The 20,507-nt window shown below is 43.6% G+C and overlaps 2 protein-coding genes across 5 annotated transcripts in view; both read right to left on the bottom strand.

Annotated features, from left to right (window-relative positions):
* Window positions 1–4,536, bottom strand: part of LOC118443233 (homeobox protein prospero) — a 36,730-nt gene extending 32,194 nt beyond the window's left edge. For 2 of the 4 annotated variants that reach the window (XM_035869875.2, XM_035869876.2), the window contains exons 1-2: window positions 1,280–4,535; window positions 509–991 (exon numbers count right to left, since the gene is read on the bottom strand). In XM_035869875.2, the coding sequence (XP_035725768.1) occupies window positions 509–991; window positions 1,280–3,958 (3,162 nt within the window). In that variant the 5' untranslated portion in view covers window positions 3,959–4,535. Of the gene's footprint in view, window positions 1–508; window positions 992–1,279 lie in introns of all 4 variants that reach the window. The other 2 variants (XM_035869877.2, XM_085659154.1) reach the window with 2 other exon arrangements.
* A 211-nt stretch (window positions 4,537–4,747) lies between these two features.
* LOC118443234 (uncharacterized) overlaps window positions 4,748–20,507 on the bottom strand; it is a 103,351-nt gene continuing 87,591 nt past the window's right edge. The window contains exon 7 of the mRNA XM_035869878.2: window positions 4,748–5,142. Within this exon, the coding sequence (XP_035725771.2) occupies window positions 4,891–5,142 (252 nt within the window). The 3' untranslated portion in view covers window positions 4,748–4,890. The remainder of the gene's footprint in view (window positions 5,143–20,507) is intronic.

The following is a 20,507-nucleotide window of genomic DNA, read 5'->3' as shown; positions in this document are numbered from 1 at the left end:
TCTCTCTCTCTCTCTCTCTCTCTCTCTCTCTGTGTCTCCCACTCTTGTTGCTTTCTCTTCTTCTTTCTCTCTCCACTCACTTTCTAGCTAGCTAGCTCAGGTTCTTTTCGATCCCTCTCTCCTACCTACCTCAGCATCGCGGCGACTGCTCTCTTCTCCTTGCGAGCGAACGAGTTCTTTCTCTCAAAAACTCGCTGCCGCATTTCAAAGTTTTCGCGTTCAACGAAACTCACCCTCTAGTTCACTCGTCCTACCACCGCCACAAAAAATATCCCTAAGCGTCGTACGGCTTTTCAGTCGTATCTCGTATATTCCTAATTTTCCTTCGCACTTGCCACGAATTATCATTTATTTTATATCTATCTACTGAAGAAATACACGCGGTATACAACTGCATTCAATAGATTATCTAATCTCTATCGTTTGTAACAATCGAATACAATTGATCAATACTGTTTGATCAAAGAAGAAAATTAATTCTTATTTACGTAGTATTAAAAAAGGATATTGTAGGCTGAATTCCGTCGTAGCCGATGTCTCCGGAGTTGCAATCACTGACACGGTCATTGTTGTCCATCCTTAGGTGTCCATATTCCGGACTGCCGTGTTGTGCAGCCGCGAGTAAAACAGGATGCAACATGGCCGGGGCATGCGAAAGTGGAGGAGAATCCCTGAGTTCTACACGTCCACTTGGAGGACTCGCAGGCAACTGATGCGATCCCGCTGCTGGTACCTGGCCTGCATGTCCCCCACGTGGGGTGTTGATTCCGGGGAAGAACGGCGAGTACGGCGAGAACACCTGACTTTCGTGAAGGCTCGGGTTTGGTATCGCTACGCTTGTTGGCAGGGACACTGGCAGCATTGGTGGTGGCGCGTGGTAAGGTCTCGGTGGTGGAGCTGGCGGAGGACTTTCACTGCCTCCTTGAGATCCGTTGCCCTCCTGCGCAAGAATTCTTGATACAGTCCTTGGTGTGATTCTCGTATCGGTTACCTGAAAAACGATGCTCATTGATCTTCCTTTACGTAAAATTTAAAAATGAGCTACATTTCTTAGGTCTCCGGACACCTATTGAAATCTCTTATTATGTTAAACATCCGAAAACCATATTTGGTTCTACGTCTAACTCACGAAACCCACCAAACGTTGATTTATACCTGATTATACCTGAATTATCCCATCGTATTGCAATTTTGTAAGTACATAGATATGAATCGAGATTTAGATGAGTTCAGATCTAACGTAACCGACACTCGAAACCCAAAGAAAGTGTGAGAATACCTTTTGGCGCCTTTTCTTCGGCGTCATGACGAGGGAGAGAGCCTCGTTCTGTTCCGAATCCCTGACTTCCCTCTCGTCGTTCCTCAAATTACAATATTGTTCGCGTTGTTGCTGCTCCCTCTGTTGCTGTTCGCGTTGTTGCTGTTGTTGCTGCTGTTGTTGTTGCTGTTGCGACTGCATCGGTCCGATGCCATATATTTTTTGCGGCATCGGTGTCTGAAACATCCCAACGGGCCTGACGTGTGGGGGTAGCTGATTCATCTGATTTAAATTATTTTCTGTGGGACCAGAGTGAGGACCATGGTGCCCACCAGCCATGGGCCCTATTTGGGAAAAAGCCGTTGGTTGCGTTGGAGGGGGCCCACCGGTTAGGGGCCCCCGTGGCCCGTTTGGGCCACCGGTAGGTTGTGGAGCTCCCCTGTCGACTACCTTCGTCCTTGGCGATTTCCTTTCGAGCATTTGAGTCGCTATCAGGATATCCTTGTTTAGCTGTTCGGTGGCTACTTGTGCCGCCTCGCTTTGCTTACCGACGATCCTCCTTTGTTGAACAAACCTCGCGACTATACTGTCAATCAGATTAGCGAACGACGAAGAGATTTCCGTTTTAAGAATGTCCGCCAGAATTTCGAGATCCGCACCGGTGATGTGTGGCCCCGAGGAACCTGCCGCCGCAGCTGCGCCCCTGAAGACGTTTAACCTTTCTTGGAAGTCCTTTTGTTGCAGGGACGTGCTACTGCTTGTCAGCTGTTGTGGCGTTTGCGGCGTGGACGGTCCGGTATTGCTCTGATTCGGTTGCTGCGCTTGACTAGGCGGCTGTGGAGAACTTTGTCGCTGGTGCTGTTGCTGTTGCTGCTGCTGCTGCTGCTGTTGCTGCTGCTGCTGTTGATGCACCTGTTGCTGCTGCTGTTGTTGCTGCTGCTGTTGCTGTCTCGCGGTCGCCTCCTGATGCTGCTTCATCCTCTCGAGTGCGGACTGCTGATGTCCGATGTACAGTTTATGACTCATGTGATACATGGCGGCTGCCGCGGCATGCGGATGGTCGGGCGGAAGAGTCTGGAGGCCGTTGAACGCCGGTGGGTGAGGTCTCGGTGGTCTAGGGGGTGGTTCGGGTAGTTGCTGCGGACTGGCGGGTGCGTCGCTGCTCTCGCTTGTATCGTGTTCCACCTTGCTCGAAAGTTCCAAATACTTTGCTTGCATCTCCGCGAGTTGCTCGTGCATTATCTTGAGCTGACTCTTCAGAGAGGCTTTCTGCTTTCGTTTTTGTTTTATCGTCGACTGATCGTCCTCTTCCTCGCTTTCCTCCTCGTCGTCCATCATAGTGTCATTGACACCGTGCTGGAGAACGTGGTGCACGGTTTGTTGTTGCGGCTGATAAAGCTTTCGCTTCTTACAACCGTTTACCGGAGTAAGCTGAAGCGCAGGGCTACTGCGCATCGTGCTAACAATGTTTTCCACCCGAGCGCGCTTCAACTCCGTTGTAGGAGAGCTCGTCTCGGTTTTAGGTATTATCGGGCAAGGAGAATGGCTAGGACTACGCTTGATGTTCAAAGAGTCCTGAATTTCCTCCTTAACCGATACCGAGGCCGACCTCGGAGCCGTGGGACTGGGCGGTAAGCTCTGATCGCAATCGGAGCCATCGAGATTGGTACCGGGCTCGATGCCTACCTCGGCGAATGCCTCCTCCATGGCACGTGCCGTGGAGGCGGCGTCCTCGGCGCTATCCTCCGCGTCAGCAGGCATCACCGTATCACGATCACTGTGGTTCGTGCTATTCACGAGGACGTTATTGCCATCACCACTTTCCTCTCCGCCACTCTGCACTGTTCCACTGCGCACACTATCACTATTCTGCTGATGCTGCTGTTGTTGGGGACTTTGCTGATGCTGTTGTTGGGACTTGAGGATATCCGCGGTGGTATTATTATTATTGTTACTATGTATACTGTTGTTATTGTTTGGTTGCTCTTGCACGGAAAGGGCAGGCAACTTTCGACCCTGGAGAATGTCGCGGAGCATGTGTTGCGTTAACTCGGCTGTGGCGGGGTCGTCACAATTGACGACTGCCCCCGGTTGGAGGTTCGCATTTGGATCCATGCCGGCACCGGTCATCCCGTGTCCGCCCTCTGGCGGCGAACCGCCGGCGTCACTGGCCTGCTTGACCTGCCGTCCGAGTAATTCGTTCAGCATCTTGGCGGGGCCGAAGCCCGATGCCCCGAAGAAGCCGAAGTGGGCGGAATGCTTTTGGGTTGTAGGACCCGTCGTCGCTGCACCCAAGTGACCTTGACTACCAGCCGCTCCAGCCTGCTGTTGCTGCTGTGACTGGTGGTGATGTTGATGGAGCTGTGGCTGCTGTTGTTGTTGTGATTGTTGCTGCTGCTGCTGGTGTTGTTGTTGTTGTTGTTGTTGCTGTTGTTGTTGTTGTTGCTGCTGCTGCTGTTGTTGTTGTTGCTGTTGATGCGACGTCGGCCCGCTACCGCTGAAGATCGAGCCGTACAGACCACCGCCGAGGAAGGATGGCCGGGAGCTAAAGTTCGGTATGCTCGAGTAGCTGTTGCGTGGCTCGCCGGCGTCCACGCGCTGTCTGGTGCGCTTCTGCTTCTTCAGGAGTTGCTGTTGCTTGCTTTCCGTGGTTGCTCCGTAGAGGGCGAAACACTCGGTCTCCTCCTCCGATGACATCATCGGCCGTCTGGTTGGTCGGCCCCCCGAAGGCCTCCGCGTCCCCTCCCCGCCAGGGCTCCTTGCCACCCCTCCCCTTCTCGCTCGAATAGCCCCCTCGTGGCTCAGCGCGCTGCCTCTGCTTCTCTGCACTCTCGCTTTCCCCTACCACCGTCGACTCTTCTCCTTCTCCTTCTCTCGTTCCTTCCGACGCGCGCGATCCCCACTGCTACTACTACTACTACTAGCTGAGTCGGCGGCTGCCTTCCCTCTCCACCACCTTCGCCTTCGCCTTCGTTGCCTCCTTTTCTCCTTCCTCCTCTTTGTCTTCCTCTTCCTCCTCCTTCTCCTCCTCCTCCGCCGCCTCCTCTTCTTCCTCCTCCTTCGCTTTTTCCTTCTCCTTCGCCTCCTTCTCCTTCTTTTCCTCTTCCTCCTCCTCCTCCACCACCGCCGCCGCCGTCGACAACGTCGACGAGGCCGGCACCCTTCTGTTCCTTCCCGCCGGACGACTTTGACTTCCTCCTCGTCTCTTTCTTCCTCACCTTCTTCCTCTTCTTCTTCTTCCTCCTCTTCCGTCGTTTCTCGCTTCCCCTTGGTTTTCTTTTTACTATTCCTCGCTCCGCACTTTCCGCCGTGGGACTGACGCCAACAACACCTGGGGATGCTTCGTGACTCGGTGTCGGCGGTTCGTCCTCGTAGTAGTCGCCACGAGATGATGTCTCTCCTTCACTGCTCGACTCTTCCGTCCGTTTCCAACGCTGCCGTTCCTTACTTTATCGGCGTTCTCGCTACGACGATAAAAACGACCTGCAACGCCGCTTCTTCTTCCGTTCAAGTTTTTATCGCTGAAGTTTTTCCTGCTACCCTTGCACGTCTCGTTCTTATTGTTATTCTTCTTAATCTTCTTATCGTTATTGTTACTACTTTTGTCGCTGCTATTGCTGTTGCCGATTATGCTACCACATACGCACTCGTTGTCGTTTATCGTCGTGCTTTCGTTGCAGCTCTTGATGCTGCCGCTGTTGCTGCTTCTGGTACTGTAAATGTTGTTGCTGTTGATGATCACCGATCGAACGGAGGAGGCCGGAGCTCTCGCGGGCGGAATTCTCGTGCTCCCGCCTGGGAGCTGCATCCTTCGAACTCGCCAAAGGGCTGGGTGCCCCTCGCTCCCTCGTCTCGATTTTCCCTGCTGCGGTTCCTCTATCCGTCTGAAAGTCAAAGGTACCAGAGTTTGTATATGCGTACTATCCAAGAATAAGTATATACGAATCGAATACGATCTCTCTCTTATGAACGATCGATCCATACCATAATAGAAACGTATACTTTATTTCGGCCGATCTCTCTCTCTCTCTCTCTCTCTCTCTTCCCTTCTTTCTAACGAAAGAAAGCATTTGCGGAAACAACGTCTGACGGCCGTTACGCGCGGCTATAGACGATTCCCGTAATTTTCCTTTCGAATTCGTAAGAATCTTTAAAGCTAACTGACCGGTCGCGGTCGTCGAACTTTAAGATAATATATTTCTTCTTTTTCACGCAACCGAGTCATCGATCGATAAGTTATGTCGGTTCAATGTACGATCGTGAACAAAAAGGAGGTAGGGAGTAACCAGTAGTCAGTGATCGTTTAAAAATACGAAGACCAATGAAGAAGAAAAAGAAGAAGACGACCCTTGGGGCATCGTAGAGAAATTCTAAAACTCTAAAGAAGAGGAGAACACAATGAGAGAAAGCGCCTGGGAGTCGTGGTCATAAGAAAATTGCTCGCTTTGAATATCTTATTCGTTGTAGTATAAGTAGCTTATGTTAGTCGAATCGACTCTTCGTACGTCTTTGTCGTCGTCGGTCGATGGTCGATGCTCGCCCCCGAAGAAAGGGGCACGAAAAAAATAATTAATGCCACGTTCATCGTGAATCGTTCTAGGTGTATCTATATTTATAATTCCTCACTTCCATTTCTAACTTTCCTCGACGACTATATACTTCTTTTCTATTTGCGATCCTATGCACGTGCGTCGATCTATTCTTTTCTCTCGTATTAGTTGGGAAACAATCGTAAAAATAAAGTGTATTTTGTCGGGTTCAATAGGTCAGACAAAAAAGATTACATTTTTTATAAAAATATCTCATGTAATTTATGTTTCATGTTACATTCGAAAAGACGTGACATAAATGTAAGTGTTTTGAAAAGTATTCGTAAAAATGATTCTTTGCCAGTTTAGTATCCATTTTTTAACATTCAACATGTATAAAACATTAGAACGATTTCATCATTTATTTTCTTTTTCTGTTACTCTTGTGGTTGAATCGATGATGCGTATAAGTGCGTAAACGCAAGCAGCTTGTACACACATGGTCTAATGTGACAACTCCGTGTGGAAACTAACACGATGCCGTAGGCGCTCTGTGTGCATCACGTACGTGAGCTTCGAAGCAACAGCTGAGCAGCTTAAAGCACCTGCGCTCAATAGACCGACATATTCCATAGTTCGCGCTTACGCACCAACCGCCTTCGTTCGAGGATGCGCGAGTACTCGTCTCGATAAATCGACAGGGTGTGGTGATAGGAATGCGTGTGCGTAATATACATGACTATCGCTTTGCTATAACGAACGGGGAAACCTTAGAAAAAAAAAAAATGCGGAGGACGCGAAACGGAGTGTTCGTATCTCTGGGTAACAAATTTTTATCTTTTCAGTGAGGAATTTTTTGAAAGTAATTTTGAGAGACCAATAGGTCTCTATTAAAAGTATAATTTTCTTTTAAGTAACAACCAAAAATATCACTTTGGTTTAAAGTTGGATTCAATATATTCAATTATTTCTTAATTAATCTTATTAATCTTCTTATAATTAATACCAAATTGATCTTTTTAGAACTAATACACAGACCTAACTGTTTCCTATATCGTAAATAGTCTTGCGTGCCTCTTGTCGCACATTTAAATCGATATTATCCAAGCGTTCAATTACGACTAGTTACGATACTTTTATATACACGTCGAATAAGAGCGAGGAATATACATTTTCATTGACATTATTCAAAGAAGGATGCAAAGAGGATAAGATAGGGACATTCGCAAATTGCTTACTCAAAAGATAACATATGGTCTCGAACTCGATAACGTCTACAAGAGTCTCGTACCTAGGCGCGTATGGTAAAAAGAAGGGAGAGCTTCGAGGGGGGTCACAGGAACTTCTGTTCTTCCTACTTTTAAACGCTACTTCCCCGTGTGCCGCCATGCGTGGGACGAGCAGAACAAAAAGAGGTGCCGGTACCCTGACCGGAAATGGCTTCAGGAACTCTCCCACATTTCGTCGATTTCAAAGTATATACGTCGAGTTAATTACGTTGATCGTATGTCTACTTCGTTTGTATATTCATGCACGTTGATCGAATCGAGTTTATTGAGTTAGCGTTTATAATGAAATGTTTTTAATTTTTTAAGACTACACTATGTTTTAAGTAGAGAATATTTTTGATCGAAAATATTCGAAAGATACGTCTGTATTTTGTTTTAATTTTCTTCGTTGGTAACAAACTTAGATAGTGTCGAGACATACGATGAGCCACCAACAACCACTTCCTGTGCGTCATGCGACATTTACCGTTTAAGCAGGTGACTTGATTTCGAAGGGTGATTGCGGTGACTATGGTGGTAGGGTTCCTCGATAAAATAGTAGGCGAAAAAAAAAAGGAAAAAAGAAAGAAGAAATGGCGGCAGGTAGAGGTGATCCATCGAAGTGAGCTCGTTGAAGTTAAAGTTAAAAGTTGGGTGAGAGGCAACCGTGTCGAGTAGGTATAAACGTGCTTTTACAATTCGCTTTAGGAAAATTCGCGGACTGGCCCGTAGAGTATAGCTATTGTTCGGAACTATCGAGCTTGATAACTTTTAGCTACAACACCTCGGGTAATTAAGGAGGAGACCCGTCGAACAAAAGTACCGACTCGTGGAAGGCGTTCATTAATCTCTTTATCATCGATCGCTAAAACCGAGAACAGGTTCACATGCAATCCGTTCTTCGTGTTTTACAGTGATCGGATATCGTATGCGTGTTATATATGCCCAAAGCATTACCGTCCTCGGTACGTACACACAACGCGCCTAACGCCGTCAACAGGGCGCTAAAGGAGAAGCAAATTTCCGACTAGCAGTCGCCAAACAATACGTTACGCCGATAATTTCGATCGGTTCGGTGATATTCATAAAAGGTTGTTACTAAAATTCCTAGTAATTTCCATCACCGATTTTGATGTATCCAGTCTCGCGAGAGACTGACGGTCGTTGCTTTATCTTTCTCACGAACGAATGCAGCATTTCTGTTAAACGTTTAATGATCGCGACGCATCACCGATTCGCTCGATTAATATCGGGAGACATTAAGATAATGTGATCGATGCGCGACGATATCCTTAAATGGCGATTGTGAATGATACTGGGTGGTATGAGGGTGGTGTAACCAGAGAAAGGGAAGGAAAGAAGCGTTGTTAACGAGAGAAGAGACGATTATATTTTTCGATTTTTCTCTTTCCTCCTACTTCCAAGAGTAGATATAGGAGTGTCGGGCAAGGTGGTGTTTTCCGTATCGAAGCATCACATGTGGCGTGCGTACCCCACATGGTATCATCGTCGTCGTTGTCGTCGTAGTCGTCGGGGTAACATGGTAACGGCATGTGCATCGGAATTTTACACTGTCTTTTTCCCTCTAGTATGTATCATGCGGTGAGAGTGTTCGCAGGGGGTTACATGGGAACTGTACAATGGTCATCAGCCCATGTCCGTTGGTGGTAACTTCGTGGACTCTTCCGTCTTTCACATTCTACCTTATAGAACGCCGTTATGCATCGTTGCTTTTTTTCTTTCCCCTTGTTACGAAATTATTCTAACATTCGTCTCTTTATTATCCTCTATGTGGGTAAACGCAACCCTCGCTCTCGGCATGCACTCGCGACTACGAAGGACGACGCCTCCACTTACATATGTACATTGACTCGTCGTACATGTACATAGGTACGTATATGTGTATGTGTCTACGTGCCTAACGCCTACGTATCCAGCTCTCTATACGCAGAGAGACACGTTCGCGTACTCACACACCACCCCCTTTGTGTACGTACACATTGAGTCTCACACGCGTTCAGCATATTATCGGGCTGCTCCGATGCAACAAGTTGACCGGGTGTCAATTGATGTGTTATTAATTGGAGGTTAATTGCGTTAATGCGCTCTCAACCCCGCCTCCCCTTGCCTCCGACCACCACCAGCATCACGACTACCTACCACGGGCCATCGACAGAACCCGCTGTTTTATTATTATTTTGCATTTGAATCGTTTCGATTTACTGGCACGCGCCCAAACCAAACTCTGATGAGGAGGTGAGGGTGGGAAAGAGAGTAATGGGGTGCCGATTGGCGCCCGATGAACGGGGCGGAGAGGAGGTCGAGAGAGAGAGAGAGAGAGAGAGAGAGAAAGAGAGAGAGAGAAAGAGAGAGAGGGAGGGAAAGAGAGAGAGAGAGTATTTAAAAGCGTCGGCCTGTCACCGATTTTCATAATTCACAGCTCGTTAAATTTGTTTCGCTTTTTGCCTCGCTTTTCGTGGTTACGCGGCCTATGGCCATTAATTTACTTTCGGTCGTTTTCAATGAGTTTAATCGCGTTTCAAAAACAATGTGGGTCAACGCCACGGCCGTGTTATTTCTGGCACGCGAGCATGACCTTTCCTCGATTTTCATTTCGATTTCAGTATTCATTCACGCGACTACCTGTATGCTGTGAGCGCAAATCGAACTGTACTTTAATGACGAACTTTACGTTGGGAATTTGTCCTATCGTTAAACGTTTTAAAGATCAAATAAAGAATGTAGAATAATTTTTGAATGGAATTGGAAGGAAAAGGTTCGATATGTTTATTGAAAATATTTTTCTTCAAATCCTATTTACGAGCAATAGTTAATCATACGAAATTAACGTGAGAAAAGAATAAAAGAGGCGAAAGTTATATAAGGGAAAGAATATTGAAAGAAAAGAAAGTAGACAAGGTCGACGAATTCCCAAGGCAAGCTCGCAAATCTTTCCGAAGACTTTTCACGATCGGTCCTACGTGTTCCCATGATTTCTTCTGTGGGAAACGCTAACGTCTGATATTGAAGACAACAAAAAATCTTGTGACTCCCTTCGTTCTCTCTTAGGAAAGGAAGTAGGAACAACGGTCCTTGCCCTCAGTGGCGTAGCCGTTTAATAAATCTTCCAAGTATTAGATCGTTTAAAATCCTTCAAAGAAAATGATATAATATTCCATTTATAAAATAAATTATTTCATATCACACGTTATATTAATCGTGAATTAATTATATGTTATTATAAATTTATACAATGGAAGAGATATTATATCGTTAATAAAATATCTAATTTAATATAATTAGATAGATCGATAATGTAATTAGGAAACATTGATGTTTGTAAAAAAGTATAGAAAAACAAACACAAAATCGTAATAAAGAATTGAAATAAGCACGTAATCATAAAATGTATGTCTTAAAGATTGCATGTCTGAAGAACTTCTTCTTTCTAAAGATATCTTTAGCTGAAAAACATGAGTTTTACGCCATTGCAAGGTAAAAAAGGCCCCCTCGGTAGCATTCAGGTGGTTCAGCTGGGTGCCGTCCCCCGCTTTAAATGTCCAGGTATCCCTCAAATGGTTCCTACTAAGGTAACTTCTCGAGACTGAGTTTTCCCCCTCGAAGGAACTCCTTGGGGTGAGAGGTGAGTCTAAGGAGAAGGGAAAAGACGGTAGAGAAAGAGAGAGAGAGAGAGAGAGAGAGAAGAGAGAACTCCTTAGACGACTTGGAAGTCGCGCGTGCCAGCTGCCGTTTCGAGGCGTAACCGACGTTTCGGCTTCTTGTTGCCATTGTTGGAACCCCACCGAGTGCACCCTCCAACGTCTTAGCTCATCAACTTGGGATCCCCTCCCAACGTCTTAAGAGTCGCACGAGCAACCAGTATCTACTGTTTGACTCGTGCCAGCTTTGCGTAACGGTCGTCGTTTCCTTTCCACCTCCTTCCTCGATTTTAAACGATCGTACATAATGCGAATCAAGAAAAATAATCATTTTCTTAAAACACGACATTTTTAATTAAAGTTCGGCAACGTAGACATGAATTTCGTTTTTATATGCACAGTTGTTAATCTTTCTTCTTTCTTTTTTTTTTTTTTTCGTTTTCTTCTTCTACGTAATTATTACCGGTACGTATCCACTCACATTTATCTCTCTGTTTTTTTTTCCTCTCAGCAAAGAAAGGATTGGTAAAGAGATGGTGAAAGGACGGTAACGTCAAGAGTCCCAGATTCGTCAGTAGAGCAAGTAGGAACGAGAAAGAAGAGACGGAGGGTAGCTTAACGACGAATTTCCAAAGGCTTTCCTTCTCATTTATTGGCCACGGGCTAGTTTTCGAGGTAGTTATGTAGATACGTCCGCGGCATATTGGCAAGCAAAAGCGTCCAGGATTACCGGCATTATTATTGTTGGCGTTTCGAGCCGAAGTCTCCTTGTGGCACATGGCCAACACGCTTTCCAGTTTTTGCGACGACGACGACTTTCGTATCGTGGATATCGTCGGGCGCCTCAGATTACTTAATTATATTCAATTGCCAAAGTTCTTTCTCTGTGTGTACGCGTGGCTATCCGTGGGAGCGAACGAAAGTTCTCATTTCGAAAAGTATAACAGAAACGAGCAATGAGCCAGAGAGCCTTCTACTCTGCGCCGTTAGCCAACAGATTTTTCTGTCTTCGGAGAGGCATGACGAACTCGCTCAGAGCGATCTCACTTTTACGAAACTAGGCTGCGTTAAAGAGATATTTATTACTTGAAGAGATAATAAATCGAATAGTCACGATAGACCAATAGATTTACTACTTCAAAAGATCATAGATCGAATAGTCACAATAGACCAATGGATAGCGATCTTCGAGACAGCTGGATTGGTGCTCTAGATAGAAAGTGTCCAACAAATAAAGAATCCACGAGGCACATACCTTTAACGACTCCAAGAGAAACGAGAAACACCTGGTCAGCTGCAATAAGCCTTTCCCAATAAAATTCAAAGTCTAACCGTAAGAAGTTTGATCTTTGAGAAATCTAAGAAGGCAAACGTAGATATCTTCTTTCTTGACTTATCAAGCGATAGGACGCATCGTATCCGCGCTAGCCTCCGTAGAACGACGTGCGGCGAGCGGTGGTCCGATCGTTTGAGCCAATCACGCAGTGATTGAGTATAATGGACTTGCGTCTTGTCCCCCAGGTCAGTGGTTCTCGGCTGAACGAGAACGATCCACGGCTGAGCGATTCTGTCGTTAGATCGAGAGTCGACTCGCACTTGGGTTGGTCACCCATACGGCGTAAGTGACTAGGGCACAGGATGAAGGCTGTGTCCGAGTGCGCGAACGGCCGGTCGGTATGATAATGAGGAAGGTGACTTCCGACGATCCATATATCGCGACGAGGAGAGAAAGACAGATACTACTCGTGGATGCACTGATAAAGAGAATCCAATCGAGAGGGACTGAGTGAGATAAAGAGAGAGAGAGAGAGAGAGAGAGAGAGAGAGAGAGAGAGAGAGAGGAGATGGTAGGTAGTAGAGCTAGATGGTGTATAGTAGAAGTATGGCAAGTATAGTAGGGTACAAGCGAGTATCCATCCAAGGAACGGACACTCCAATCCAATCTCTCTTTCTCTCTCTCTCTCTCTCTCTCTCTCTCTCTCTTGTTCCCTCAATATGTCCTACGCTTCGACGTAAGCCTCCGGCTCTCGCCTCCTCCTCCTCTTCCTTCCGTGGCCCTCGCCTCGCTACAAATTGACATGAGAGACAGGACACGGAGGCACGACGCGACGTGCGTCAGCGGGTCACGTGTGTTAAGCTCGAGGAGCGGAAGACTCTTCGTGGTCCATACTGACGCGCGCGAGAGAGGGTACTCTCTCTTCGTGCATCGTAACGGGACAGCCAAAGACGAGTCTCTCTTTCTCTTTCTCTCTTGTTTGCTCTCTAGCTCCTCGCACATATGCATGTACTTGTCAAAGAGAAAGGGAGACGAAGACTCTTCTCCGCAAACGCGACGAGCCAATTTTCCCAAACGCAGTCAATTCAGCTAACCAGCTAAATTCGCAAGTGAGATAGAAAGAGAGACAACGAACGACCGAGCGAGCGAGATAGAGATAGAGAGAGAGAGAGAGAGAGAGGAAAGGGCATTGAGAAAAAATACGAGTAGCGAAGGAGACAAGAGAGAGAGATGAGTGTATAACGCACGAGTATTTGCATGAGAAGCAAAAGACTCTCTCTCTCGCGGATACGGTGACACGGCGAGCGTGTACGGGCCGGTTCCCAAGTGTCGGGTGAGCCACGGCAAGCGGTTAATCCAATTGAGTCAATTTGGGTTAACTTGAAGTCGTCTAAACAGCTTGTTTAGACGACCTATGATGTATGCGTAACCGCCGCGTATCCGGTCCTCTTCCTTCCTACTTTAACGAGACCTTTCCAGGCGCGAGCCTTCGACGAACTTTGAGAGGGAAGGAAAGGGAAGAAGGGAAAGGGTCCAGAGCTTTGCTTTCGAGCTGCACTGATTCGATCGATACTTCTTCCAACTGAACTCGGATATTACGCTTACGTTGTGATTAATTACTTTTTGTATTTGTCTAAATCGTTCTACAACTTTCATTTCGATTTGATATATAAATAAATTAATATATTTAATAAATATAGATATAATAAGTACGTAAAAATCGATTTTAAGAGTGATATATTTTCACGAAAGATTTGACGTCGCATAGATTCGTAAAAAAGATTTATATCGCAAAGAATCGCGAGTAGTGCAATTCACAAAATCAAATGTTTATAGACTATCTATATACTCGTTCATAGTTAAGAAAAAAATAGAAAGAGAGAAATCGATTTCGAGCTGATCGTGAAATTACATTCTTATTTATTTCACATTGAGATATACTTTCTATATATACTCCCGAGGATTCTATCAAAAAAACTTTGGAGTACCATACGATTCGTCGAATAATATCGGCGAAATAAGGGGAACGGAAGTTGTATCGGTCATCGAGAAAAATGACGATGAAATTGGAGGAAGCTTGGATGTATTCGAGCGTATGACGATTTAACGACTGTTTACGGGCCGGTCGCTTATATCGCGGGAGGAATCGATTTCAATGACTGTCTGGTGCGGAGCGAAGGCGCGTCTAGCTAACCACCACCTTCGTGGATGATGTAGTCATTGAGCTCTATGCTGCTCTAGTGCGGAGCACGCGAGTATTTGCTCAGGGTACACACTAGACTCGCCTCCCCAGCTGACGTTGATTGAAGGAATAAGGGAAACGGCGAGCTCTCTCAAGTACTCACCACCACCACTACCAGTACCGCTACTAGCACCATTACAACCACCAGTACTACTATCCTTACGTCCACTACTACATTACCCTATCTACTATCACTAACGTAGCATTACCGGCAACGGTCCAGCCGATAGTCCTTCCGTCTGTTTATTCCTCAATGACCTTCGTCTCGTCGTTACTCACGTTAATTCGTTATCTATGACTTATCGGTCTAAGCATTCATCGAAAAACAAAATCGTTTGTAGACGAATGTGTACGTTAATTGAACGCCAACTCTTCTCGAGATAATAGCGTGCGATGATAATACGAACGAATTAGCGAACGATTTTTAACGACTATGGAAATTAAGAATTACAAGACGCGATAGAGATTCGAAGAGATAGAGGAAACAGAGAGAAAGAAAGAAACAGAGAAAAAGTAAGCTTTGTCGAAAGTACAGTGAATTATTCAGTACTACATGAAACAGGGAAAGAGAAAGAAAAAAAAGTAATTAATTGGTCGCGATCGGTCAGCAGAGAGACCGAATGAAAATATTCCGAGATAGCGAGGTAGGCGGGTATCTCAGATCCGGAACTTGTTGACAATGGTACGGAAGGCGATACACCTGGATGATCGCGGGAACAGAAGAATTATTGGCCCGAGTTAACTCTCGCCGAATTGTTTCGATATACGACGTAACTTTTGCTAGAACACCACGTGGTTAGTGGAGCTCGTCTCCTGAAAAGAACTATAAGTACCAGGGCTATTTATGACACGATCGCCGTCCGGTCTCGATGGTGCGATTATTTACTGTATTTCCGAATTAATAAATAAGAAAGAGACAGGACAACACCCCTTTCCGTGTTTCATATTTTTCTTCGCGTTTTTAAATGAATAAACAAAACGTTCATTTGAATTAAACGTCATTAATGTATTTTGGTAATTTTTTTTTTCTTTTTTTTGTTAAATGACCGAACGAAATATATAATACCTTTAGGGGAAGTTTAGAAGTTTACGGAAAAGACTAAAGTATTCTTTATCGAACGTGAATGTTCTTTGTCCTAGAGGATATTGGCTTAAAATGCCAAGGTGCCTTTAAATCATGACCGACGACGTCTAATGTTTGTTACGCGGTTAATAATAGGTCGGGCAATTTGACAAGCAAAGTGCCTACGAAGACAAATGACTTCTTTAGAACGCGTTTCACATTCATCCATCCCGTATATCTACCTATCCATCCATCTATCCATTCTCGAGCTACGTGTACTATGTAGCTCAAAGAGAGAAAGAGAGCTGCTTGCTTGTACCTTCCTCTTGGAAGCTATCCTAGCCCTCTTTCTCCCTATTTAAAGTGATACCTTCGACGTCATTAAGCGAGTTCGTGTACGAACTTATCGTGTAACTCTCATTAAGGTATAAGTCGAATGTAAGTAAGACGCGGCAAATGGTTGAGACCTACCTACGAGACGGGATATTAATGACACGTACGAACCACGTCAACGTCGTCGTTGCAAATTAAAATTACGAAGTAGACCGATTAAAATAAGGTTAGAGAATCACGGGCTAATGGTTATCTTTACCTTAATCGTTCCTCCGGTTTAAAATCTCAAGGACTCTGCTTTTACGACGACTTACAATTAGTAAACCCATGTCTTAGCGAAGGCACTCCGTGCAATTATTTGGTGGTAGAAAAGATAGGTAAGAGAAGTTCCATTATACTTTCGTAATTTACATTTTGATTTTTACATGTCGCTACTATTACGCATGTAAAAATTAATAATTACCTATTCTATACGTTTATATTCTATTAAGATTCTTCAAGAAAACATCGTTCTTTTTCATATTACATTTATATATATATATATATATATATATATATATATATATATATAAATGTAATATATATATATATATTATTATATATATATATATTCGTATATATATATATATATACGAATATAAATACGTATGTATAATATGCACGTGATTTGTATTATTTTATACATTAATATATTATTGAATATCGAATATTAATTTCGATTTAAAAATAATCATCTACAGAATTTAACACGAGATAAATATAAATGCGGGTTTAGAAAAAGAATTTTTTTTTTAAATATATATGCAAGAATTTTACGATCGAACGATCCAGGATTTATGAGATGAACTATTAAAGGTTCTATTGTCGAAAGAGAGAAAGAGAGAGAGAGAGAGAGAGAGAGAGAGAGACGAAGAAAATGTTGTGACACGTTGAGACCTCGTCCGCGTCTCTGTGTCCCCACATATATGCGCAACACATATCCGGGGGTCAGCTCAGTTCTCAGGGCTATCATTGCCTGTCGGCCGGAAGACTCACTTAGACTTGTCTTGAGTTACCCCTCTTCGTCCCTGGCCATCGTCTATCGGCAAGCTCGCAGCCATAATCTCGCCTTCCCTTTCTCCCTCTCTCTCTCACTCCCTCTCTCTCGCACGCTCAGGCGCGCTCTCTTTCTCTTACAGACATATACGTACACGTATCTTCTCTCTCTCTCTCTCTCTTTCTCTCTCTCTCTCTCTCTCACTTTCGAGTCTCCGCTCTCACCCCTATTGCTTCTCTTGCTCAAGGAGAACCCACTTGTCGGACTTTTCTTCTTGGCCTTCCTTTTCTTCCTTGGTCAAGACACTTGCTACGAAGAAGAAGAAATCTCTCGGTGTCTTCTTACAAGTTCGTCTTATAGATTTTTTTTTCTTCCCGTACGAGCGATCATGTCTATCATTTATTTAGCAATTTTTAACAAAACAATTCATATAAATCTAAATTCTTATGAAATCTCGTTTCGTTCTTCCTTTTTCTTTTTTTTTTTTTTGTTACTTTTGTTAAATCCAATCGACCAAATATTATTTTATACATACGATTCATCTGTGAAAAATTACCAGGCCAACAACTTTAACTTCTGTGCGTATTCGAAAGCTTAACTGATTAATAATGAGCATTTACCTAATTAGTAGTAGCGCCATCGTAGAGATAGCGGTTCTTAGCTGCGCTCATAACTGTGCTTACGTGATATATATATATATATATATATATATATATGATATATATATATCACGTATATATAACTCGTATAAATAAGTACACATATACACATATACACGCAGATACGGAGAGGGACACAGACACGTACGTACATACTATCTGGCAAACTTGTTGCAGATTCACGTAACGAAGAGAAAGAGAAAAGGTCGAAGACAGAAAAGGGAGGGAGAAAAAGGAAAGGGAGAGAGAGAGAGAGAGAGAGAGAGAGAGAGAGAGAGAGAGAAAGAGAAAGAGAGAATAAGAGAGAGAAAGAGAAAGAGATGAGAGGATACGCATGTGTATGTATATATATATATATATATATATACCTACACTATTATCGAGGCCGTGTGTGCGCTCGTAATTGCGCGCGCGCGGGCCATTGTGCGTTTCCGTGGCGGATACGACTCCTTTTACCCTTTAGCGAGTATTCGCGTATATATTTGCGAGTCTCGCTAAATACCGCGCTTTTTGCATAGGTGAGCCGACTGCATACGGATTTTATCTTCCCGGTGTCTCGAGAGAGAGAGAGAGAGAGAGAGAGAGAGAGAGAGAGAATGAGAGAACGAGAAAACGAGAGAGTAAAAGACTGAGAGAAAGAGATGTAGAAAGAGAGAGAGAGAGAGAGAGAGAGAGAGAGAAAGAGACTCGAGTCCCGTGCGCATGCACTTTACTTTTCCTTCGTCGTCGTATTATTAAAAAGAAACCGACGAGTTGCCAGCGTGAATGCGCGATACGTTTGAAATTTATGGAGATTCTTTTTAAGGATCGCTTTAATAAGTCTTGATGCACGCCGCTCCTGCTTTCCGCCTGCCGCAACGAGAAACTTTTACGGCGTTTAGCTATAATTAATATTACGTCTCCTGACCGAAGAGAGAAGAGAGACCGAAGAGTAAGAGTAATAGAGAGATAGAAAGAGATAGAGAGAGATAGATAGAGAAAGAGAGAGAGAGAGAGAGAGAGAGAGAGAGAAGTTACCTTTTTTAATTAACCGACGTTTCCTTTTGCATACTCGTTGCCACGACTACGGAAAGATCCATTTCAAGAAATTGTCGACTTTTTATTATATATTTTTTAAGAAATTCGAACGAAGCAATTATGTTTTATTCAAGTTACATTTCGTTTTTTTTTCCCCTTTACAATTGTTAGAGAGAAAAGGAAATGTTATACTTAAGGTATTAATTACGTTATGATGATCAACGTTGTTCGTTAAGATCATATCTATCTCTCGCGGACGAAGAAAATTATCTGTGGTCATTCTATCCGGGTTGATTCTCGTTTTTCTATTTTAGTACGATATGAGAAGAATGTGGTATTGTTAATGCAATTTAATTTAATTACTACAAAATTGCATATACATCTTTTCGTTAATAAGTTATTTAGAAAAATAATGAAAACTAAATTTAAACTTATTCATTTGAATAATCCAAATATAGTAATGAACTCGTAGAAAATTCTGAGTATGTTCGATCATATCTCTCTCTCTCTCTCTCTCTCTCTCTCTCTCACTCGTGTAGTAAATATATTCATCTGTCTATCTATATTTTTCCTTTTCGTTGAAAATTGTTGCCGTCATGTCGTCACAAAGTTCGAAGCGTGAAGGAACGCATAAACACGTAATACGTTTCGAATGTTCGCGGATGCAAAAGCCGTAGGCGAGCGGAGCTTTTCCCCGCAAACAATAAAATGCTTTTATAATACTTTGTTATGTGATACAGCGGCTCGTTATGTCGGCTTACGTGTATTACGACCGCCCTTTACTGCCTTAAGTTCTGCCTCTGGTCCAGTTTACGACGATGGAAACGAAGTATCCTCTTGTCGATACTCTTGTCTTTCGTTCTGTCCCACTCTATATCTCGCTCTCGTATATCTCTTACCCTATTTCTATATTTGTATCTTTTATATTTAGCAACTTCATACCTTTCTATTTTGATATTTCTGATTTTGCCTCTTGTTCATTTCGTTTATCTAATATCGTAAAAAAGGAATTATAAGAACGTTCGAATTTAATTTTAATTAATCGATTCTTCATTATCTCGATTTTTTTTTCTTTCTTTTATTAAAAGAAAAGATAGCACGTTTTTACCGTAATCGGTAATGAGCCGGACAACTTCGTCCTATAATTTTTTAATTAATATTTAGAGAAGCGTGGCCGAACAATGGATTATTGAGATTTAAAGGAAACCGCATGAATAAGCGATTATGCGAAGAAAAAAGTCTCTCCCGAGCGGTGAACGACTAAATATTTCATCGAGTCAATTCACGACCCCTTTCGCGTTTCTCTCTCTCTATCTCTCTCTTTCTTTCTCTTTCTCTCTTACTCTCTCTCTCTCTCTCTCTTTCTCTCTCTCTCTCTCTCTCTCTCTCTCTTTCTCTCTCGGATCAATTAGACGACGTGAAAGTAGACGCCGACGATAATCGTCTGAAAGTATAAGTAAGCCCAGGGAAGGAAGTTTGCGTCGAGCGAAGGGGAGAAAATAGTGTCTGTAGCTTTCGTCGTCGTCGTCGTCGTCGTCGTCGTCGTCGTCGTCGTTGTCGATACTTTTATTCCCTCGGCAAGGGATTATCATTCGCAAGGAGGTCTTCTTTCGGGTTATACTCTCACGGTGAAAAAAGAAGGAAAAAAAGAAAAAGAAATGCTGCTCGAAGCGAACGATTTGTTTTCTCATCATAAGAAGGTAAGATGAGTTTCGTTCTCTATCAATTTCTATTTGTGTCTCGATCTTTCCTTCAAATTGTAACAAGTCTTTGCCGTTTGATTGGAACGGCTTATCTTCGTGATTATTATGAATCGTAGATAAGGGTCTTTAAAATATCCTTTGTAAAATCAAACACTCAAGAAAGTTCTTGTTGACTGATACGAATTTCTTATTTAATTTTCTTTCGAACGAAAGATGTTATGGTTCTCGTTATGCTTCACGTAAAAAACAAAAAAAAAAAAAAAGTTTTGAAATGTTTCTCTATTAGATATTCGAGTGACTGAATATACTATACTCTTTATTCTTTATGTAAACGTTCTTCACTCTCGTATTGCCATACGAGAAATGCTTTTTGCACGCAACTTTCGCAAAACAGTAAGCGACATAATAATATTGACAAAAGTAGAAAGTATTCATAGGCGCATGCTTTGGTATGTATAATTTTA

The sequence above is a fragment of the Vespa mandarinia genome, chromosome 9 (assembly GCF_050613455.1).
Source record: "Vespa mandarinia isolate Hongniang chromosome 9, ASM5061345v1, whole genome shotgun sequence".
Taxonomy (NCBI): Eukaryota; Metazoa; Arthropoda; class Insecta; order Hymenoptera; family Vespidae; genus Vespa; species Vespa mandarinia.
This window is presented reverse-complemented; position numbering and strand designations above follow the sequence as displayed.